The 23,820-nt window shown below is 46.6% G+C and overlaps 2 protein-coding genes across 5 annotated transcripts in view; both read left to right on the forward strand.

Annotated features, from left to right (window-relative positions):
• The window catches only part of LOC106568375 (beta-adrenergic receptor kinase 2), an 86,467-nt gene extending 72,536 nt beyond the window's left edge, over window positions 1–13,931 (forward strand). Inside the window, exons 15-21 of one of the 2 annotated variants that reach the window (XM_045692215.1) lie at window positions 5,914–6,014; window positions 6,493–6,559; window positions 6,794–6,889; window positions 11,036–11,198; window positions 11,683–11,819; window positions 13,497–13,610; window positions 13,707–13,931. In XM_045692215.1, the coding sequence (XP_045548171.1) occupies window positions 5,914–6,014; window positions 6,493–6,559; window positions 6,794–6,889; window positions 11,036–11,198; window positions 11,683–11,819; window positions 13,497–13,610; window positions 13,707–13,868 (840 nt within the window). In that variant the 3' untranslated portion in view covers window positions 13,869–13,931. Of the gene's footprint in view, window positions 1–5,913; window positions 6,015–6,492; window positions 6,560–6,793; window positions 8,405–11,035; window positions 11,199–11,682; window positions 11,820–13,496; window positions 13,611–13,706 lie in introns of those variants that run through there. The other variant, XM_045692214.1, reaches the window with a different exon arrangement.
• A 9,444-nt stretch (window positions 13,932–23,375) lies between these two features.
• The window catches only part of LOC106568380 (unconventional myosin-XVIIIb), a 60,298-nt gene continuing 59,853 nt past the window's right edge, over window positions 23,376–23,820 (forward strand). The window contains exon 1 of one of the 3 annotated variants that reach the window (XM_045692220.1): window positions 23,376–23,539. The gene's annotated coding sequence lies outside the window, so the exon portion shown is untranslated. The remainder of the gene's footprint in view (window positions 23,540–23,820) is intronic. The other 2 variants (XM_045692218.1, XM_045692221.1) reach the window with 2 other exon arrangements.

The raw sequence follows: 23,820 nt of genomic DNA on the forward strand, positions 1-23,820 counted from the left end.
ACTACCTTTTACACACAAGTGTAGGAATGAATACGAATATGTACATAAAAATATATGAATGAGCGATGGCCGAACGGCATAGGCAAGATGCAGTAGATGGTATAGAGTACAGTATATACATACGAGATTAGTAATGTAGGGTATGTAAACATTGTGTAAAGTGGCATTGTTTAAGTGACTAGTAATATATTTATTACATCTAATTATTAAAGTGGCTAGAGATTGAGTCTCTATGTTGGCAGCAGCCACTCAATGTTAGTGATGGCTGTTTACCAGTCTGATGGCCTTGAGATAGAAGCTGTTTTTCAGTCTCTCGGTCCCAGCTTTGATGCACCTGTACTGACCTCGCCTTCTGGATGATAGCGGGGTGAACAGGCTGTGGCTCGGGTGGTTGTTGTCCTTGATGATCTTTTTGGCCTTCCTGTGACATCGGGTGGTGTAGGTGTCCTGGAGGGCAGGTAGTTATCCCCCGGTGATGCGTTGTGCAGACCTCACTACCCTCTGGAGAGCCTTACGGTTGTGGGCGGAGGAGCTGCCGTACCAGGCGGTGATACGGCCCGACAGGATGCTCTCGATTGTGCATCTGTAAAAGTTTGTGAGTGTTTTCGGTGACAAGCCAAATTTCTTCAGTCTCCTGAGGCTGTTTCCTGAAGTCCACGATCATCTCCTTTGTTTTGTTGACATTGAGTGTGAGGATATTTTCCTGACACCACACTCCGAGGGCCCTCACCTCCTCCCTGTAGACCATCTCGTCGTTGTTGGTAATCAAGCCTACCACTGTTGTGTCGTCTGCAAACTTGATGATTGAGTTGGAGGCGTGCATGGCCACGCAGTCATGGGTGAACAGGGAGTACAGTAGGGGGCTGAGAACGCACCCTTGTGGGGCCCCAGTGTTGAGGATCAGCGGGGTGGAGATGTTGTTACCTACCCTCACCACCTGGGGGCGGCCCGTCAGGAAGTCCAGGACCCAGTTGCACAGGGTGGGGTCGAGACCCAGCTTAATGACGCGTTTGGAGGGTACTGTGGTGTTAAATGCTGAGCTGTAGTCAATGAACAGCATTCTTACAGGTATTCCTCTTTTCCAGATGGTTAGGGCAGTGTGCAGTGTGATGGTGATTGCGTCGTCAGTGGACCTATTCGGGCGGTAAGCAAGTTGGAGTGGGTCTAGGGTGTCCGGTAGGGCGGAGGTGATATGGTCCTTGACTAGTCTCTCAAAGCACTTCATGATGACGAAGTGAGTGCTACAGGCCGGTAGTCATTTAGCTCAGTTACCTTTGTTCCTGTTCCCAAGAAAGCAATGGTGGTCATCTTGAAGCATGTGGGAACAGCAGACAGGGATAAGGATTGATTGAATATGTCCGTAAACACACCAGCCAGCTGTTCTGCGCATGCTCTGAGAACGCGGCCGGGGATGCCGTCTGGGCCTGCAGCCTTGCGAGGGTTAACACGTTTAAATGTTTTACTCACGTTGGCCACCTGTGAAGGAGAGCCTGCAGGTTTTGGTAGCGGGCCGTGTCAGTGGCACTGTATTGTCCTCAAAGCGAGCAAAGCAGTTGTTTAGTCTGTCTGGGAGCAAGACATCGTGGTCCGCGACGGGGCTGGTTTTTATTTTGTAATCCGTGATTGACTGTAGACCCTGCCACATACCTCTCGTGTCTGAGCCGTTGAATTACGACTCCACTTTGTCTCTATACTGACGCTTAGCTTGTTTGATTGCCTTGCAGACGGAATAGCTACACTGTTTGTATTCGGTCATGTTTCCGGTCACCTCGCCCTGATTAAAAGCGGTTTTAATAGACGCTGTGGGTACAACATCACTGATGCACTTGCTAATATTCTCGCTCACCGAATCAGCGTATTCATCAATGTTGTTGTTCGTTGTTATGTGGAACATATCCCAGTCCACGTGATCGAATCAATCTTGACGCGTGGAATCCGATTGGTCGGACCAGCGTTGAACAGACCTGAGGGCGGGAGCTTCCTGTTTTAGTCTCTGTCTATAGGCTGGGAGCAACAAAATGGAGTCGTGGTCAGCTTTTCCGGAAGGAGGGTGGGGCGGGCCTTATATGTGTCACAAAAGTCAGAATGACGATGATCCAGGGTTTTACCAGCCCGGGTTGTGCAATCGATATGCTGATAGAATTTAGGGAGCCTTGTTTTCAGATTAGCCTTGTTTTCAGATCAGCCTTGTTTTCAGATTAGCCTTGTTTTCAGATTAGCCTTGTTTTCAGATTAGCCTGTTAAAATCCCCAGCAACAATAAATGCAGCCTCAGGATATGTGGTTTCCAGTTTACATAGAGTCAAATGAAGTTCTTTCAGGGCCGTCGATGTGTCTGCTTGGGGGGGAATATACACGACTGTGATTATGATTGAAGTGAATTCTCTTGGTAGATAATGTGGTCGGCATTTGATTGTGAGGAATTCTAAGTCAGGTGAACAAAAGGACTTGAGTTCCTGTATGTTGTTATGATCACACCACGTCTCGTTAATCATAAGGCATACACCCCCGCCCTTCTTCTTACCAGAGAGATGCTTGTTTCTGTCGGCGCGATGCGTGAAGAAACCAGCTGGCTGTACCCACTCCGATAGCATGTCTCGAGTGAGCCACGTTTCCGTGAAACAAAGAACGTTAGTCTCTGATGTCTCTCTGGAAGGCAACCCTTGCTCGGATTTCGTCTACCTTGTTGTCAAGAGACTGGACATTGGCGAGTAGTATGATCGGGAGCGGTGCGCGATGTGCCCGTCTACGGAGCCTGACCAGAAGACCGCTCCGTCTGCCCCTTCTACGGCGTCGTTGTTTTGGGTCACCGGCTGGGATCCGATCCATTGTCCTGGGTGGTGGACCAAACGGAGGATCCGCTTCGGGAAAGTCGTATTCCTGGTCGTAATGTTGGTGAGTTGACGTTGCTCTTATATCCAATAGTTCCTCCCGACTGTATGTAATAAAACCTAAGAGGGGTAACAATGTAAGAAATAACACATAAAAAAAAAAAATGCTGCATAGTTTCCTAGGAACGCGAAGCGAGGCGGCCATCTCTGTCGGCGCCAGAAACTGATCCGTACTGATGCAGCCACCACTATGCTTGAAAATATGGAGAGTGGTACTCAGTAATGTGGTGGTGTATTGGATTTGACCCGAACGTAACACTTTGTATTCAGGACTAAAAGTGAATTGCTTTGCCACATTTTTTGCAGTATTACTTTGACATTGTAGTAATTTAGCAGACTGTTCTCCAGAAGGACTTTAGTTAGTGCATCTTATGATCGCTAGGCAGGACAACCACATATCACAGTCATAGTAATAGTAATTACATTTTTCCTCAATACATGAACCAAAACAGTAAAGTATGAGTGTTAGTTCAAGAAGGGTGGGTACTTTAGTGCCTTTTTGGAATATTTTTTATTCCGTACAGGCTTCCTTTTCACTCTGTCATTTAGGTTAGTATTGTGGAGTAACTACAATGTTGTTGATCCATCCTCAGTTATCTCCTATCACAGCCATTAAACTGTGTAAATGTTTTACAGTCACCATTGGCCTCGCAGCAACTGATTCAGGAAGGACACCTGTATCTTTGTAGGGACTGGGTGTATTGATACACCATCCAAAGTGTAATTAATAACTTCACCATGCTCAAAGGGATGTTCAATGTCAGCTTTTTTATTTTGTTTATCTACCAGCCGCAGCCCGTCTGGTGTTCAACCTTCCCAAGTTCTCTCACGTCACCCCGCTCCTCCGCTCTCTCCACTGGCTTCCAGTCGAAGCTCGCATCCGCTACAAGACCATGGTGCTTGCCTACGGAGCTGTGAGGGGAACGGCACCTCCGTACCTTCAGGCTCTGATCAGGCCCTACACCCAAACTAGGGCACTCCGTTCATCCACCTCTGGCCTGCTCGCCTCCCTACCTCTGAGGAAGCACAGTTCCCGCTCAGCCCAGTCAAAACTGTTCGCTGCTCTGGCACCCCAATGGTGGAACAAGCTCCCTCACGATGCCAGGACAGCGGAGTCAATCACCACCTTCCGGAGACACCTGAAACCCCACCTCTTCAAGGAATACCTGGGATAGGATAAAGTAATCCTTCTAACCCCCCCCTTAAAAGATTTAGATGCACTATTGTAAAGTGGTTGTTCCACTGGATATTTAAGGTGAATGCACCAATTTGTAAGTCGCTCTGGATAAGAGCGTCTGCTAAATGACTTAAATGTAAATGACTTAAATGTATCAATAGGTGCCCTTCTTTAGAGGCATTGGAAAACCTCCCTGGTCTTTGTGGTTGAGTCTGTTTTAAATTCACTGCTCGACCTTACAGATAATTGTATGTGTGGGGTACAGAGATGAGGGAGTCATTCAAAATTCATGTTAAACACTATTATTGTCCATGCAACTTATTATGGGACTTATTATTTCTACTCCTAAACGTAGTTAGGCTTGCCATAACAAAGGGTTTGAATACATTCACTCAAGACATTTCAACTTGACATTTTTTATTCATTTGGAAAAGAAAATAATCCACTGACATTATGGGGTATTGTGTGTAGGCTAGTGACAAAACATCTGTTTAATCCATTTTGAATTCAGATTGTAACACACCAACATGTATAAAGTCTAGGGATGTGAATACTTTCTGAAGGCCCTGTACACGCATAATAAGGATTTATCCTTCAATACACTGAAGCAAAATCGCACACACACCCCCAAAGCATTACATATCCTGGAGATATCATCTTCACAGTTGTTGAAAACTCCTCCTGCCAAGTCTATCATAATGACCAGGGAATCAGAGAGAGGCAGGGGAGGGAGAATTCAGAAGAGGTTCTGGCAGGAAAGAGGGTGAATTTGCATCCCTCTCTCTGCCTGCTACAAACAGCATCAGATTACACCATAGAGGGAGCGTCCTGAGTGGTGCAGTGGTCTAAGGCACTACATCGCAGTACTAGCTGTGCCACTAGAGATCCTGGCTCGAGTCCAGGCTCTGTCGCAGCCGGCCGCGAACGGGGTGGCGCACAATTAGTCCAGCGTCGTCCGGGTTAGGGGAGGGTTTGGCCGGCAGGGATCCCGTCGCAGGCTGGGCGCAATGCACGCTGACACGGTCGCCAGGTGTACGGTGTTTCCTCTGACACATTGGTGCGGCTGGCTTCCGGGTTAAGCGAGCATTGTGCCAAGAAGCTTGGCTGGGTTGTGTTTCGAAGGACGCACGGCTCTCGACCTTCGCCTCTCCCGAGTCCGTACGGTAGTGCAGCGATGGGATTAACTACTAATTAGATACCATGAAATTGGGGAGAAAGAAAGTCCTAGAGGGTGTGTCCCCTAGCATAGACTACGAGGGGAGGCCTAGACCAGCCGTGCCAAACCCTCTTGAGAAGCTACCCTCCCGCAGGGTTTTGTTGCAGCTACTCCTCGGGACCACGATTAGCTGGATCAGGTGTTAGAGCAGGGCTGGAACCAAAACCTGCACATGTGGTAGTTCTCCTTGAAGAGGGTTGGTCACCCCTGGTCTTGACTAGAGTATGTCTACTGTAGAAGACTATGGAGTATCAGAGCAGAGAGAACACCCCTCTGTTAGGAGGGGCTAAACAAGGAAAGTATTGTCAATCGAGATTAAATCAGATTAGGTTTTAATCCAGCCACTTAATCTGAGTAATCTATATAATCCCTGTTAGGAATTCTGATTGAATGGTTTTATTAGATAAATGATCACCAAAGTTAGAGGGCTTGGAATGAGAGTGTTATGGAGGAGGACTGTGGACATACTAGAACAAGGAATGATGGATTTCACATCCTCTTCTTCCCTCTCAATTTTCAATACATATTGAATAAACTTTATTGTCATGATAAATCAAGTCAGTATTTTATCTTATTAAAGCAGGAAATGAGACTAATCTCCTCCTCTTTCTCTCTCTCTCCTCTCCGTAGAACGTGGAGTTGCCAGACTCGTTCTCTGTAGAGCTGAAGGGTCTATTGGACGGTCTGCTGCAGAGAGACGTGGTGAAAAGACTGGGCTGCCTGGGACGAGGGTACACGCGCGCACAACCACACACACCCAAACACCTGACATCGTTTTACAATCATTGATGTTAATGTTAGGTTTTAAGAAACTTCAACCTTGGACTGCATACTCCATAAACAGTATTTAACTGTTCTGGGCTAGACATTTGTTTTTTAATGCACCAATAGTTACCATGCACCTGTCCTGAGCAACATGATTGAACATTTCCATTGGTTCTCTGTCCAACCTTGTGGCGGGTATAAGGCAAAGTGTGAATACTATAAAAGGCCTATAAATTATAATAGTCCGTAACCTAGTTTGTAGAGCACAGTTTGAATTTGGAGTTTGGTTCTGTTGGAAATACTGCCACCTGCTGTTAGGACATGGAACTGTTCCAATGTGAGAATGACCTGGCTTTTTCTCTCTCGCTCCCTTTCTCTCCATCCACACACACACACACACACACACACACACACACACACACACACACACACACACACACACAGGGCCCCAGAGGTGAAGGAGCATCTGTTCTTCAAAGGCATTGACTGGCAGCAAGTGTATCTCCAGAAGGTAAGGCGTGTGTGTGTGTGTTGAATCAGGTGACCAGGTTCGTTATAAAGCCTCCCAGTCTGGACAGTCGTCCCTGTTCTCTTTCTCTCCATCTGTTGCCATGGTTACTCCTCTGCTGTAGGAATGTAGTAGTTGTTTTGTTCACTCACCCTCTTTTTTTTTCTTCTGTAATACTTCTCCCCTTTCTCTCCCCCCTCTTCCTTCTCCTCCCCCTCCCTCTCTCCTCTCCTCCAGTATTCTCCCCCTCTCATCCCTCCTAGAGGAGAGGTAAATGCAGCAGATGCTTTTGACATTGGTTCCTTTGATGAGGAGGACACCAAGGGCATCAAGGTAAAGCTCCAACACACACTACCCTTATCTCATGAAACCACCCAGGGCATCAAGGTAAAGCTCCAACACACACTACCCTTATCTCATGAAACCACCCAGGGCATCAAGGTAAAGCTCCAACACACACTACCCTTATCTCATGAAACCACCCAGGGCATCAAGGTAAAGCTCCAACACACACTACCCTTATCTCATGAAACCACCCAGGGCATCAAGGTAAAGCTCCAACACACACTACCCTTATCTCATGAAACCACCCAGGGCATCAAGGTAAAGCTCCAACACACACTACCCTTATCTCATGAAACCACCCAGGGCATCAAGGTAAAGCTCCAACACACACTACCCTTATCTCATGAAACCACCCAGGGCATCAAGGTAAAGCTCCAACACACACTACCCTTATCTCATGAAACCACCCAGGGCATCAAGGTAAAGCTCCAACACACACTACCCTTATCTCATGAAACCACCCAGGGCATCAAGGTAAAGCTCCAACACACACTACCCTTATCTCATGAAACCACCCAGGGCATCAAGGTAAAGCTCCAACACACACTACCCTTATCTCATGAAACCACCCAGGGCATCAAGGTAAAGCTCCAACACACACTACCCTTATCTCATGAAACCACCCAGGGCATCAAGGTAAAGCTCCAACACACACTACCCTTATCTCATGAAACCACCCAGGGCATCAAGGTAAAGCTCCAACACACACTACCCTTATCTCATGAAACCACCCAGGGCATCAAGGTAAAGCTCCAACACACACTACCCTTATCTCATGAAACCACCCAGGGCATCAAGGTAAAGCTCCAACACACACTACCCTTATCTCATGAAACCACCCAGGGCATCAAGGTAAAGCTCCAACACACACTACCCTTATCTCATGAAACCACCCAGGGCATCAAGGTAAAGCTCCAACACACACTACCCTTATCTCATGAAACCACCCAGGGCATCAAGGTAAAGCTCCAACACACACTACCCTTATCTCATGAAACCACCCAGGGCATCAAGGTAAAGCTCCAACACACACTACCCTTATCTCATGAAACCACCCAGGGCATCAAGGTAAAGCTCCAACACACACTACCCTTATCTCATGAAACCACCCAGGGCATCAAGGTAAAGCTCCAACACACACTACCCTTATCTCATGAAACCACCCAGGGCATCAAGGTAAAGCTCCAACACACACTACCCTTATCTCATGAAACCACCCAGGGCATCAAGGTAAAGCTCCAACACACACTACCCTTATCTCATGAAACCACCCAGGGCATCAAGGTAAAGCTCCAACACACACTACCCTTATCTCATGAAACCACCCAGGGCATCAAGGTCAAATCCACAGCATTATATAACTGCTAAACCGGTAATCCTGATATACAGGATCATACCTACATCATACTGCAACGCCCACACACACATGCACACACACATGCTCACACACACATGCACACATGCTCACACACACATGCACACATGCTCACACACGCACATGCTCACACACATGCTCACACGCTCACACACGCACATACACACATGCTCACACACATGCTCCACATGCTCACACACACATGCTCACGCTCACACACACACGGAGGCTGAGGTGTAACGTGACTATCAGTGTTGAGAGAGAAAGTCCTTCCAACAGAGGTTTAACATTACACAACAGTATTAGGAACGTTGGGGGCGTTCCAGGTTGCCTTAATTACAGTGGTGCTGCACAGCTTAGCAGATCTCACAAGGACTGGTGGTTATCTCAGGCATGACTTCACTTAACCTTCTCTCTCTCTGCCCCTCATTCTCTCCCCTTTCACCTCTCCCTCTTTTTCTCCCCTTTCACCTCTCTCCCTCTTCCTCTCCCCTTTCACCTCTCTCCCTCTTCCTCTCCCCTTTCACGTCTCTCCCTCTTCCTCTCCCCTTTCACCTCTCCCTCTTTTTCTCCCCTTTCACCTCTCTCCCTCTTTTTCTCCCCTTTCACCTCTCTTCCTCTCCCCTTTCACCTCTCTCCCTCTTCCTCTCCCCTTTCACCTCTCTTCCTCTTCCTCTCCCCTTTCACCTCTCTCCCTCTTCCTCTCCCCTTTCACCTCTCTCCCTCTTCCTCTCCCCTTTCACCTCTCTCCCTCTTCCTCTCCCCTTTCACCTCTCCCTCTTTTTCTCCCCTTTCACCTCTCTCCCTCTTTTTCTCCCCTTTCACCTCTCTTCCTCTCCCCTTTCACCTCTCTCCCTCTTCCTCTCCCCTTTCACCTCTCTTCCTCTTCCTCTCCCCTTTCACCTCTCTCCCTCTTTTTCTCCCCTTTCACCTCTCTTCCTCTTCCTCTCCCCTTTCACCTCTCTCCCTCTTCCTCTCCCCTTTCACCTCTCTCCCTCTTCCTCTCCCCTTTCACCTCTCTCCCTCTTCCTCTCCCCTTTCACCTCTCTCCCTCTTTTTCTCCCCTTTCACCTCTCTCCCTCTTCCTCTCCCCTTTCACCTCTCTCCCTCTTCCTCTCCCCTTTCACCTCTCTCCCTCTTCCTCTCCCCTTTCACCTCTCTTCCTCTTCCTCTCCCCTTTCACCTCTCTCCCTCTTTTTCTCCCCTTTCACCTCTCTAACTGTTTTATTCCCCTTTCACCTCTCTCCCTTTTTTCTCCCCTTTCACCTCTCTTCCTCTTCCTCTCCCCTTTCACCTCTCTCCCTCTTTTTCTCCCCTTTCACCTCTCTAACTGTTTTATTCCCCTTTCACCTCTCTCCCTTTTTTCTCCCCTTCCCCTTTCACCTCTCTCCCTCTTCCTCTCCCCTTTCACCTCTCTCCCTCTTCCTCTCCCCTTTCACCTCTCTCCCTCTTCCTCTCCCCTTTCACCTCTCTCCCTCTTCCTCTCCCCTTTCACCTCTCTCCCTCTTTTTCTCCCCTTTCACCTCTCTCCCTCTTTTTCTCCCCTTTCACCTCTCTCCCTCTTCCTCTCCCCTTTCACCTCTCTCCCTCTTTTTCTCCCCTTTCACCTCTCTACCTCTTCCTCTCCCCTTTCACCTCTCTCCCTCTTCCTCTCCCCTTTCACCTCTCTCCCTCTTCCTCTCCCCTTTCACCTCTCTCCCTCTTCCTCTCCCCTTTCACCTCTCTCCCTCTTTTTCTCCCCTTTCACCTCTCTAACTGTTTTATTCCCCTTTCACCTCTCTCCCTTTTTTCTCCCCTTTCACCTCTCTCCCTCTTCCTCTCCCCTTTCACCTCTCTCCCTCTTCCTCTCCCCTTTCACCTCTCTCCCTCTTCCTCTCCCCTTTCACCTCTCTCCCTCTTCCTCTCCCCTTTCACCTCTCTCCCTCTTTTTCTCCCCTTTCACCTCTCTCCCTCTTCCTCTCCCCTTTCACCTCTCTCCCTCTTTTTCTCCCCTTTCACCTCTCTTCCTCTTCCTCTCCCCTTTCACCTCTCTCCCTCTTCCTCTCCCCTTTCACCTCTCTCCCTCTTTTTCTCCCCTTTCACCTCTCTCCCTCTTCCTCTCCCCTTTCACCTCTCTCCCTCTTCCTCTCCCCTTTCACCTCTCTCCCTCTTCCTCTCCCCTTTCACCTCTCTCCCTCTTCCTCTCCCCTTTCACCTCTCTCCCTCTTCCTCTCCCCTTTCACCTCTCTCCCTCTTCCTCTCCCCTTTCACCTCTCTCCCTCTTCCTCTCCCCTTTCACCTCTCTCCCTCTTTTTCTCCCCTTTCACCTCTCTCCCTCTTCCTCTCCCCTTTCACCTCTCTAACTGTTTTTTTCCCCTTTCACCTCTCTTTCTCTTTACTTTCACCTCTCTCCCTCTTCCTCTCCCCTTTCACCTCTCTCCCTCTTCCTCTCCCCTTTCACCTCTCTCCCTTTTTTCTCCCCTTTCACCTCTCTCCCTCTTCCTCTCCCCTTTCACCTCTCTCCCTCTTCCTCTCCCCTTTCACCTCTCTCCCTCTTCCTCTCCCCTTTCACCTCTCTCCCTCTTCCTCTCCCCTTTCACCTCTCTTCCTCTTCCTCTCCCCTTTCACCTCTCTCCCTCTTCCTCTCCCCTTTCACCTCTCTCCCTCTTCCTCTCCCCTTTCACCTCTCTCCCTCTTCCTCTCCCCTTTCACCTCTCTCCCTCTTCCTCTCCCCTTTCACCTCTCTTTCTCTTTACTTTCACCTCTCTCCCTCTCTCCAGTTGTTGGACAGTGACCAGGAGTTGTATAAGAACTTCCCCCTGGTCATCTCAGAGCGCTGGCAGCAGGAGGTGGCTGAGACGGTGTACGAGGCGGTCAACTCTGACACGGACAAGAACGAGGCCCGCAAGAGGGCCAAGAACAAACAGCTGGGCCACGAGGAGGGTAAGGAGGACAGACACGACGCACGTCTCCACACACACACACACGACGCACGTCTCCACACACACACACACGACGCACGTCTCCACACACACACACACGACGCACGTCTCCACACACACACACACGACGCACGTCTCCACACACACACACACGACGCACGTCTCCACACACACACACACGACGCACGTCTCCACACACACACACACGACGCACGTCTCCACACACAACGCACGTCTCCACACACACACTAGAGATGCACGATATGGACTGAATGTCATATTGCAATATTTTTGTATTGATGATATGACTTGTGTTGTAACAAAACTCTTGTAAGACAGTAGGTACTGTGGAACACTGTGTTTTATCATTGTGCAGCCCTACCTCACACACATCATGTGGGTAAGCTTTTCCTTGTACCTGCTGACGCTGGCTTTCATTCCATGTGTGTTTGTATTGTGGTAATGGTGTATTTATTGTGTTTCAGACTATGCCCTGGGGAAGGACTGTATAATGCACGGCTACATGTTGAAGCTGGGGAACCCCTTCCTGACGCAGTGGCAGCGCCGATACTTCTACCTGTTCCCCAACCGAGTGGAGTGGAGGGGAGAGGGGGAGTCACGGGTGAGCAACCCACACCTCTACTTTACCCAATCCCCTTTTACTGTGCGTTTCAGTTGGTGTGCTTCTTCTGTTCTTCACGTATGTGGTCGTCTGTCTGTTTCCACTTACAAGCATGTGCTTTCATGGGTGTGTGGTGTGGTGGGTGATGGGTGTGGTGTGTGATGGGTGTGGTGTGGTGTGTGATGGGTGTGGCGTGTGTGGTGTGTGAAGGGTGTGGCGTGTGTGATGTGTGTGTGGTGTGGTGTGTGATGGGTGTGGTATGGCGTGTGTGATGGGTGTGGTGTGGTGTGGCGTGTGTGATGGGTGTGGTGTGATGGGTGTGTGTATTCTTTGTCATTGTTCATCTGTCTGCCAGTGCATGAAGGTTGTCTGTCCTCGCTCCATTCTGTAGGCCTGGATTAAAAGATTCTGTAGCCTGGATTAAAAACATTCTGTAGGCCTGGATTTAAAACATTCTGTAGGCCTGGATTTAAAACATTCTGTAGGCCTGGATTTAAAACATTCTGTAGGCCTGGATTTAAAACATTCTGTAGGCCTGGATTTAAAACATTCTGTAGGCCTGGATTTAAAACATTCTGTAGGCCTGGATTTAAAACATTCTGTAGGCCTGGATTAAAAGATTCTGTAGCCTGGATTAAAAACATTCTGTAGGCCTGGATTAAAAACATTCTGTAGGCCTGGATTTAAAACATTCTGTAGGCCTGGATTTAAAACATTCTGTAGGCCTGGATTTAAAACATTCTGTTGGCCTGGATTTAAAACATTCTGTTGGCCTGGATTAAAACATTAAATTATTCTGTAGGCCTGGATTAAAAGATTCTGTAGGCCTGGATTAAAACATTCTGTAGGCCTGGATTAAAACATTCTGTAGACCTGGATAAAAACATTCTGTAGGCCTGGATAAAAACATTCTGTAGGCCTGGATAGAAACATTAAAAGATTCTGTAGGCCTGGATTATAACATTAAAACATTCTGTAGGCCTGGATTATAACATTAAAACATTCTGTAGGCCTGGATTATAACATTAAAACATTCTGTAGGCCTGGATTATAACATTAAAACATTCTGTAGGCCTGGATTAAAACATTAAAAACATTCTGTAGGCCTGGATTAAAACATTAAAAACATTCTGTAGGCCTGGATTAAAACATTAAAAACATTCTGTAGGCCTGGATTAAAAACATTCTGTAGGCCTGGATTTAAAACATTCTGTAGGCCTGAATTTAAAACATTCTGTAGGCCTGGATTAAAACATTAACATTCTGTAGGCCTGGATAGAAACATTAAAAGATTCTGTAGCCTGGATTTAAAACATTCTGTAGGCCTGGATTTAAAACATTCTGTAGGCCTGGATTAAAACATTAAAAACATTCTGTAGGCCTGGATTAAAACATTAACATTCTGTAGGCCTGGACAAAAACATTCTGTATAAGAGAGAAAGGGAAGTTTGACCACTGCTGGCCCACCCTCCTCTCTTCCTCTCCTCCTGCAGTGGCCCTGTACATGGATTGGAGTGTTCAGAGTTTAGAGGAGTGTCCTTATTCTGCAGCTCAGTTCCAAAGAGCCCTCTCCTCTATAGCTCCATTTTGATTGGTCCATCTCATACCCAGCTTGTCTGTGATTGATTCCTCTCCTCCCCGAAGTGAATTTGTGATTGGTTGGTGTATGTTCCGCAGCAAAACCTGCTGACGATGGAGCAGATTGTGACGGTGGAGGAGACGCAGATTAAAGACAGGAAGTGCATCCTGCTGCGCATCAAAGGAGGGAAGCAGTTTGTCCTGCAGTGTGAGGTACGTCTCTTCCTGTTTCACGGTCTCTCTCTCTAGAAATGATTGTGTAAGTTAGTGAAGTGGGAGGTGTGTAATATGTGTGTTTCCTGTGTGCAGAGTGACCCAGAGTTTGTCCAGTGGAAGAAGGAGCTGACCGAGGCGTTCACTGAGGCCCAGAAGCTGCTGCGTCGAGCCCCTAAGGTCATCGGGAAGGGACGGGCTGGGGGAGTGGAGCTCTCCAAACCACCCCTCACACACCACAACAGCAACGGCCTGTAGGCCACACACCTGCACACACACACTCCACATCTTACATCCCCTATGACCCCGCCCCCCCCCCCCAGCCCTAGACACACACACACACATACAGTAACACCCCCACACTCTCGCCCTGGACTGTGTATGGACCAAGCCGCCAGCCTCTCTCCTCTGAAAGCCAAAGCGTACCATGGGACCATGCATTGATGAAGGGAAAGAGATGTGCATATACCTAAAGAGAGCCAGAGTGTTTTTTCCCCTCCGTCTCGCACTGTAGCCTGGGGGTCGACCCTTCTCAGTGATGGCACACCACACACTCACCCCAATGGACTGGCATTCCACCCAGTCAACCTGGCAGAGCATCAGAAAGCAGCCCTGGAGTAGGAGACTGAAGACTAGGACCCTCTTCTCCTTTTCTCTACGTCTCCCTCATCACTCATTCCCCAGCCTCGTCTTGAGACTGGACCTGAGCCACACACCTGCCAGCCACTCTCCACAGGATTGTCTGACTGTAGTGGAGGGGCGGGACCTAAAACAGGAGGTGAAGATCTGGACCAATGGCATCGCTTGGAGAGAGGGTGCTGGACCAATGACATTCCTCTCCTGCGGGCTCATACGGAGGGGAGGAGAGATGACGCGGAGGAGAGAAAAGCAGAAGGAGAACTGGAGCAAAGACCTGCTGGGACATACCAAGAGAATGGCAATGAGCTGTGTGTGTGTGTGTGTGTGTGTGTGTGTGTGTGTGTGTGTACGTTATTGTCCCTGTGTGTTGCTGTGTGTGTGTGTGTGTGTGTGCTATTGTCCCTGTGTGTTTCTGTGTGTGTGTATGCTATTGTCCCTGTGTGTTGCTGTGTGTGTGCTATTGTCCCTGTGTGCGTGTGTACGCTATTGTCCCTGTGTGTGCGCGTGTGTGTATGCTATTGTCCCTGTGTGTGTGTGTGTGTGTGTGTGTGTGTGTGTGTGTGTGTGTGTGTGTGTGTGTGTGTGTGTGTGTGTGTGTGTGTGTGTGTGTGTATGCTATTGTCCCTGTGTGTTGCTGTTTGTGTGTGTGTGCTATTGTCCCTGTGTGTTGCTGTTTGTGTGTGTGTGCTATTGTCCCTGTGTGTTGCTGTGTGTGTGTGTGCTATTGTCCCTGTGTGTTGCTGTATGTGTGTGTGTGTGCTATTGTCCCTGTGTGTTTCTGTGTGTGGGGCCATAGATGTGGAAGCAGGTTGCATTCCTTCAACAGAGAATGAAAAAGGAGAGGAAGAAAGCTGCTTTGAATTTGGAAGAGACTTTTACCCTTTGTTCGTGTCCTCCCTCCCTCCATCACTGAAGTGCATAAAGTGCCAACGTCAATATTTACTTGAGTCACCTGAGGACCCGTTTGAAAGCAGGCATCGCCCCCGGATACAGATCTCACTGGCACGGAACTCTTGTGACAATGGACAAACTTCCCCGACTGGCTCCTGTACAGCTGCTGGTAACCATGGAGACCGGGGAACGCTTGTACTCGTAACTATAGGAACAGGGGATGGTGTGTATGAAGGACACCGTCAAACCGACAGAGATGGAGGGATCTACTGACTGACTAGCGGTCTTTATGGGCCACAGTATGTGTATATAGCCCAAGTCTTTCTCTGTATCTCCTGTATAAAACAGTACTACTCTACAATACATGTCTGTCTGTCCTCTTCTCTATGGGGGGGCTGACAGCTTTCAATCACCTGGCAGTGTGCATACCTCAGTGGGACTGTGTGTGTGTGTGCATCTGGCAATGTGCATACCTCAGTGGGACTGTGTGTGCATCTGGCAATGTGCATACCTCAGTGGGACTGTGTGCATCTGGCAGTGTGCATACCTCAGTGGGACTGTGTGTGTATCGGGCAGTGTGCATACCTCAGTGGGACTGTGTGTGCATCTGGCAGTGTGCATACCTCAGTGGGACTGTGTGTACATCTGGCAGTGTGCATACCTCAGTGGGACTGTGTGTGCATCTGGCAGTGTGCATACCTCAGTGGGACTGTGTGTGCATCTGGCAGTGTGCATACCTCAGTGGGACTGTGTGTACATCTGGCAGTGTGCATACCTCAGTGGGACTGTGTGTGCATCTGGCAGTGTGCATACCTCAGTGGGACTGTGTGTGTGTGTGCATCTGTGAACCTCTGAGGGCCAAATACTGTGCTGTGTGATTCTATCAGGGCAGTCCTAATTTGTGTGTATGCCATAGTCTTGCAGCCATCCAGATGTAGATTTTACACACACACACACGCAGATTTACACACAGACACATGCAGACACACAGACAGACACAGGAATGGCTGAATAGGGACGTCAGTGCAGAGAGAGAGAGGTGTTAGGTTGTTGACTCACGTCAGGCTGGTTTGAACTTTCCTTTAAATGATTTCTGATTGTGACCCAGAATGCAGCTTTATGTTTCACAGTTTTAGAACCAGTTGTGCTGCAGGCTGGAGTCATGACATGTTTAACTGAATGACATGAACGCACAGCTGGGAGATGTTTTAAAAAAGAGAGAGGGGGAAGAGGTGAAACAATTTGTTCACTCAATTGTAATTTCAGGGTTTTGTTTTTTCATGCAGTACAATGTTCCTTGTCTGTTATAACCATGCATTTCCTCAGCTGTGACCTGCATGTGGGGCTGGGGGGTATTCTTAATAGCCTTTACAAGCCAGGGGGAAGTGATGTTGTTTTAGAGATACCTGTCACCTTTCATGGTGTCTTTTAATTGTTTTTAAACCAAATGAATGGGTTTAGTTTTTGTTGAAACGACTTTGTAGCACCTTTTTTAAGCCATTGTGTTACTTACTTGATGTTCAATGTGCCAAATACCTGTTGCTGTTTGGCTGACTGTTCTGGACCAATGAGAATTCTCCTCTCTCAACTTTGACCCCCCTCACAGCACCAGCCTTTGGCCACACACTCACTCAACCCCTGAATCTGAGGAATGTGTCTTTTAAAGGTGCTGGGGAGCAGAGGTGTCTGTGTTTGTCCTAGCATGGAGTGAATCTGGCTTTTGGCACCTTCACCTGTCACACACACGGCTTGTTTGTAATGGGTTCAGTTGGTGTGTGTGTGTGCGTGCTGCATTCAATCGCTTGTCAGTATGTTTATTTAGTGGAGATGTTTTTGTCAAACAAACCCACACACACACACGCACTAGATAATGAAAAAGGATGGCATATAAATAAGGATAAAAACTAACAAATTCAAGTATATATATGAATATATGTGTATATGAAATGACAAAAGCTGTAGGATTATTTAAAAAGATTAACGATGTAGATTTATGTTCAGATGGGCTGGGGAGGGTTGGGATTTTGATGTATATCAATCTGTTTGTGGTGAAGACATTGGCTCGGATCTTGCACATAAAGACTTTAGCTATTGAACCTGCGAGTTACCAGATGATTATTTTTGTTTGAATACCGGACTCTTGCTCTTTCATATTTATTGTGTTTTGGGGAAATGGCGCCTCCTGTTTGCGAGCTCACACCAGACATCTCGCTGTAGAAAACTGGTCCACACACATCACTCTTTTACATGTACCACAAACAAACACAAATACTACTGGCTTTGGGTTACTCTTACGATTGAGGTTATGACGACAATGATCATTATTATTGATAATATTATTCAATAATTGTTAAAAATTATTTTGTTTGAATGAATTTTGTTTTGTTTCCAAGACAGGTAGAGCATATGTGTTGGACTGCTTATATAAAACAGTTCAGAAATAAATAAAAACATTTTTTTTTCGTGTTGCTTTGTCTAAAGTGTGATTTGTTGAGCCACTACAGTACACTACATACAGTTGAAGTTGGAACTTTACATACACCTTAGCCAAATACATTTAAACTCAGTTTTTTACAATTCCTCACATTCAAACCTAGTAAACATTCCCTGTTTTAGTTCAGTCAGGATCACCATTTTAAGAATGTGAAATGTCAGAATAATAATAGAATGATTTATTTCAGCTTTTATTGGTTTCATCACATTCCCAGTGGGTCAGAAGTTTACATACACTCAATTAGTATTTGGTAGCATTGCCTTTAAATTGTTTAACTTGGGTCAAATGTTTCAGGTAGCCTTCCACAAGCTTCCCACAATAAATTGGGTGAATTTTGGCCAATTTCTCCTGACAGAGCTGGTGTAACTGAGTCAGGTTTGTAGGCCACTTTGCTCACACACTTTTTCAGTTCTGCCCACACATTTTCTATGGGATTGAGGTCAGGGCTTTGTGATGGCCACTCCAATACCTTTACTTTGTTGTCCTTAAGCCATTTTGCCACAACTTTGGAAGTATGCTTCATTGTCCATTTGGAAGACCCATTTGCGACCAAGCTTTAACTTCCTGACTGATGTCTTGATGTTGCTTCAATATATCCACACAATTTTCCATCCTCATGAAGACATCTATTTTGTGAAGTGCACCAGTCCCTCCTGCAGCAAAGCACCTCTACAACATGATGCTGCCACCCCTGTGCTTCACGGTTGGGATGGGGGTGTTCGGCTTGCAAGCCTCCCCCTTTTTCCTCCAAACGATGGTCATTATGGCCAAACAGTTCTGTTTTTGTTTCATCAGACCAGAGGACATTTCTCCAAAAAGTACAATCTTTGTCCCCATGTGCGGTTGAAAACCGTAGTCTGGCTTTTTTATGGCGGTTTTGGAGCAGTGGCTTCTTCCTTGTTGAGCGACCTTTCAGGTTATGTTGATATAGGACTAGTTTTACTGTGGATATAGATACTTTTGTACCAGTTTCATCCAGCATCACAAGGTCCTTTGCTGTTGTTCTGGGATTGATTTGCACTTTTCACGCCAAAGTACGTTAAGCTTTAGGAGACAGAACGCGTCTCCTTCCTGAGCGGTATGACGGCTGCGTGGTCCCATGGTGTTTATACTTGCGTACTATTGTTTGTACAGATGAACGTGGTACCTTCAGGCGTTTGGAAATTGCTCCCAGGATGAACCAGACTTGTGAAGGTCTACCATTTGTTTTCTGAGGTCTTGACTGATTTCTTTTGATTTTCCCATGATGTCAAGCAAAGAGGCACTGAGTTTGAAAGTAGGCCTTGATATACATCCACAGGTGATGGATTGACTCAAATGATGTCAATTAGCCTATCAGAAGCTTCTAAAGCATGACCTATTTTCTGGAATTTTCCAAGCTGTTTAAAGGCACAGTCAACTTAGTGAATGTAAACTTCTGACCCACTGGAATTGTGATACAGTGAATTATAAATGAAATAATCTGTCTGTAAACAATTGTTGGAAAAATTGTGTCATGCACAAAGTAGATGTCCTAACCGACTTGCCAAAAGTATAGTTTGTTAACAAGAAATTTGTGGAGTGGTTGAAAAACAAGTTTTAATGACTCCAACCTAAGTGTATGTAAACTTCCGAATTCAACTGTATTATATAACGATATCAAGGGAACGTTAAGAATTGCTATGAGTTAAAAGTATTACGTGTAACAATTCAACAACGAATGAAATTGCCTGTGGCCACCAAATCTCTTGTCAGATTGACTGGTTCGTTGTTGAATTGACAAGATTTTGTAGACCAATAAGAAGGCTGCACCATTAGAATGCAATTTTGTGTGGGCTCAATTTGTTTTCATTCCAATATTACTGTAGATATATTAAAGACATTTTCTGAATTACAATGCATAAATATTACGTATACACTATACATACACACAAGTATGTGGACACCCTTTCAAATTAGTGGATTGGGCTAGTTCAGCCTCACCTGTTGCTAACCGGTGCATGAAATCCAGCACACAGCCATGCAATCTCCATAAACAGACATTGGCAGTAGAATTGCCATACTGAAGAGCTCAGTTACTTTCAACGTGGCACCGTCTAAGGATGTCACATTCCCAAAAAGTCAGTTCGTCAAATGTCTGTCCTGCTAGAGCTGCCCCGGTGAAGTGCTGTTATTGTGAAGTGGAAATGTCCAGGAGCAACAACGGCTCAGCCGCGAAGAGGTAGGCCACACAAGCTCACATAATGGGACCGTCGAGTGCTGAAGCACGTAAAAATCATCTGTCCTCGGTTGCAACACTCACTACCGAGTTCCAAACTGCCTCTGGAAGCAACGTCAGCACAATAACTTAATGAAATATGTTTCCATGGTCAAGCAGCCACAAGCCTAAGATCACAATGCCAAGCGTTGGCTGGAGTGGTGTAAAGCTCGCTGCCATTGGACTCTGGAGCAGTGGAAACGCGTTCTCTGTAGTGATGAATCCCGCTTCACCATTCTAGATGATTCTGTGCTTCCAACTTTGTGGCAACAGTTTGGGGAATGTCCTTTCCTGTTTCAGCATGACAATGCCCCATACAGAAATGGTTTGTCGAGATTGGTGTGGAAGAAATTGACTGGCCTGCACAGAGCCCTGACCTCAACCCCATCGAACACCTTTGGGATGAATTGAAACACCGACTGCGAGCCAGGCCTAATCGCCCAACATCAGTGCCCGACCTCACTAACGCTGTTGTGGCTGAATGGAAGCAAGTCCCTGCAGCAATGTTCCAACATCTAATGAAAAGCCTTCTCAGAAGAGTGGAGGCTGTTATAGCAGCAAAGGGGGACCAACTCCATATTAGTGACCATGATTTTGGAATGAGATGTTAGACGGGCAGGTGTCATGTGCTGTAGCTCTTTTAATGTGTTCATGTTCAAACAATCTGACCATTTTTCAATAACATCCAGCTACTGAATCAGTATGAATAAATGTACCCCTGTTTTATAACACATTTAATGTAGAAACTTGGAGAAGTACCTGACACTGAACCCTTGATACCATAATACTTGATGTGCCCTCCTGAAACCTGTTCTGCACACTGTGTGCCCAAGAGGGCGCTGGGGGATTCTTGGGATAGGTCAGTGCTTCCAGTCCTTTTTCCTCCCCTGTCCCCACCTCTTCTGTCCACCTCACTCCTCTCTTTACTTCACCTAGCTCCTCACCCTGAAGTTCAGTTTGGCTGAAACAGGGTGCACCGGTCTATGGAACGTGATGTGACCAGGCAAACCAGTGAGGAAGTAGCGCCCCTCTCAGATGGAACAGTACATCATGGTACATCATTCAGCAACATACAACATGTCTTCCATAAAATATATGTTCACATTTTCAAACTAGTTTTCATTGGGAAAGCAGATGAAGGACATATGGGGATTTTATCAAAGCAAACAAACACTAACAGTACATTCAGAAAATATTCAGACCCTTTCATTTGTTCCATATTTTGTTATGCTACAGCCGTATTCTAAAATGGATTAAATTGTTATTTTTTTCTCACCAATCTACACACAATACCCCATAATGACAAAGCAAAAACATGTTTGTAGAAATTTGAGCAAATTGAAATATCACATTTACATTGGTATTCAGACCCTTTACTCAGTACTTTGTTGAAGAACCTTTGCCAGCAATTACAGCCTCGAGTCTTCTTTGGTATGACGCTACAAGCTTGGAACACCTGTATTTAAGGAGATTCTCCCATTCTTCTCTGCAGATCCTCTCAAACTCTGTCAGGTTGGATGGGGAGCATCCAACCTGGATCTCTCTGTACTTTGCTCCATTAATATTTCCCTCGGTCCTGACTAGTCTCCCAGTCCCTACTGCTGAAAAACATCCCCACAGCAGGATGCTGCCACCACCATGCTTCACCGTAGGGATGGTGCCAGGTTTCCTCCAGATGTGACACTTGGCATTCAGGCCAAAGAGTTCAATCTTGGTTTCATCAGACCAGAGAATCTTGTTGCTCATGGTCTGAGAGTCCTTTAGGAAAAGTGAGGAGTGGCTTCTGTCTAGCCACTCTACTATAAAGGCCTGATTGGTGGAGTGCTGCAGAGATGGTTGTCCTTCTGGAAGGTTCTCCCATCTCTACAGAGGAACTCTGGAGCTCCGTCAGAGTGACAATCGGGTTCTTGGTCACCTCCCTGACCAAGGCCCTTCTCCCCTGATTATTCAGTTTGGCCGGGCGGCCATCTCTAGGAAGAGTCTTGGTGGTTCCATTTAACAATGATGGAGGCCACTGTGCTCTTGGGGACCCTTCCCCAGATCTGTGCCTCGACACAATCCTGTCTCTGAGTTATACGGACAATTCCTTCGACTTCATTGCTTTGTTTTTGCTCTAACATGCACTGTCGACTGTGGGACCTTATACAGACAGGTGTGGGCCTTTCCAAATCATGTCCAATCAATTGAATTTGCACGGGTGGACTCCAATCAAGTTGTAGAAACATCTCAAGGATGATCAATGGAAACAGGATGCACCTGGGCAAAATGTTGAGTCTCATAGCAAAGGGTCTGAATACTTATGTAAAAAGAGGTATTTCTGTTTTAGATTTTTTTTTATAGATTTGCCAAATTTGTTTTCGCTTTGTCATTATGTGGTATTGTGTGTAGATTGATTGGTGAAAAAATATATTCAATCCATTTTAGAATAAGGCTGTAACGTCACAAAATGTGGAAAAAGTGAAGGGGTCTGAATACTTTCCGAATGCACTGTATGCATGTGAAAACTCGGAATTATAAATCATTACTCCACGTGCTTGACATATGTCACTTTATTCTGTACCATCGGCTTTGAACGAGGCACCCAACTCATCCCTGGAGGCAGCCTGCTTATAAAACAAATTTTCACTCCTCCCTGGTGAACTCGGCCATCTTAATCCAATCCCCTGTCTTGCTTTATGAGGCTCTTCCTCTCTCAGCTGTAGCTGTCAGTCAGGTTAGAACGGTATTGACTAGATGGGATACAGTTTATGTCAGAATTGGCCAGAATTGACTTTCCGCATCAGGTTAGGTCAATTTACACAGCAGGCTAGGAGAAGTAACGTAGCAGGTTAGGAGAATTAGATTAAGGTTTGGAAAAGGGTAAGGGTTAACGTAACCCAATTCAGAGATACATGGCTTTTTCTAGCAGTTGCTATGGAATGGGCTTTGGGCTTAGAGTTTGTGTGTGTGTTTGTTTCAGTCTAACAACATCAACAGCAATCCATCACTCTTATGTCCAAATCCCAATAGCCAATACATTCATTCCAGCTTTCCACTCTCTCGCCTCAGTTTCTATATGCCATTTATCTGTTGGGTTGTTTAGACCTAAAGTCTAAACCTTAGACAAATGAAGATGCAGGATGCCTTAGTTTGCTACAGCATCATCTTTTACCCATTGCTTTGCCCCAACTGTATTCTCTCTCTCACCTCTCACTCTTTCTCTCTTTCTTTCTCTGTCCTCTCTCTCCCTTGTCATTTGCTAAAATCCAGTTCTCCTAACAGGGTAGTATCCCTACCACCTCCCCCAGTCCCACTATATTTATAGCTCAATCTGGTGGCAAGCCAGCTGCCTCCCTTATCTGTGTGTGTGTGTCATAATAATAGAACTGTGTGTGTGTGTGTGTGTGTGTGTGTGTGTGTGTGTGTGTGTGTGTGTGTGTGTGTGTGTGTGTGTGTGTGTGTGTGTGTGTGTGTGTGTGTGTGTGTGTGTGTGTGAGAGAGAGATGGCTGTCTGTGTCACTCTATTTCTGACTGCATTGCTGGGTGCCCCATTCGGCTTGTCTGAGTGTGTGTGTCGGTGTGTGTTTCTGTTTGACAGTGGGACAGTGAGCCTCTCTCTTTGGCCTCACAAGATTAGGATTCTAAAGCAGTACATTTGGAGTTCCTGTGTTGAGTATTACCCATCACAAGGTAGGTGAACTTTGAGTTTAGTGTGTATTTGTGTGAAATGTCAGAAAATATAAGACAGAGACAGAGTTTGTTCTCATGACTTTATTTCTAGAGCCCTGAGTGGATCTTTGGACTGGGGGACAGATAGGGGAGAGCAGGTTAAGGGAAAAGGAGAGAGAGGATGGGGGAAAAGAGACAAAGAAGGGCTGGGTAGGGTAGAGAGAGAGGACAGGGGTAGGGGAGAGGGGGTAGGGGAAAGAGGGTAGAGTAGAGGGGTAGGATGAAGAGAGTGTAGAGAGGAG

Source organism: Salmo salar, chromosome ssa01 (assembly GCF_905237065.1).
Source record: "Salmo salar chromosome ssa01, Ssal_v3.1, whole genome shotgun sequence".
Lineage (NCBI taxonomy): Eukaryota > Metazoa > Chordata > Actinopteri > Salmoniformes > Salmonidae > Salmo > Salmo salar.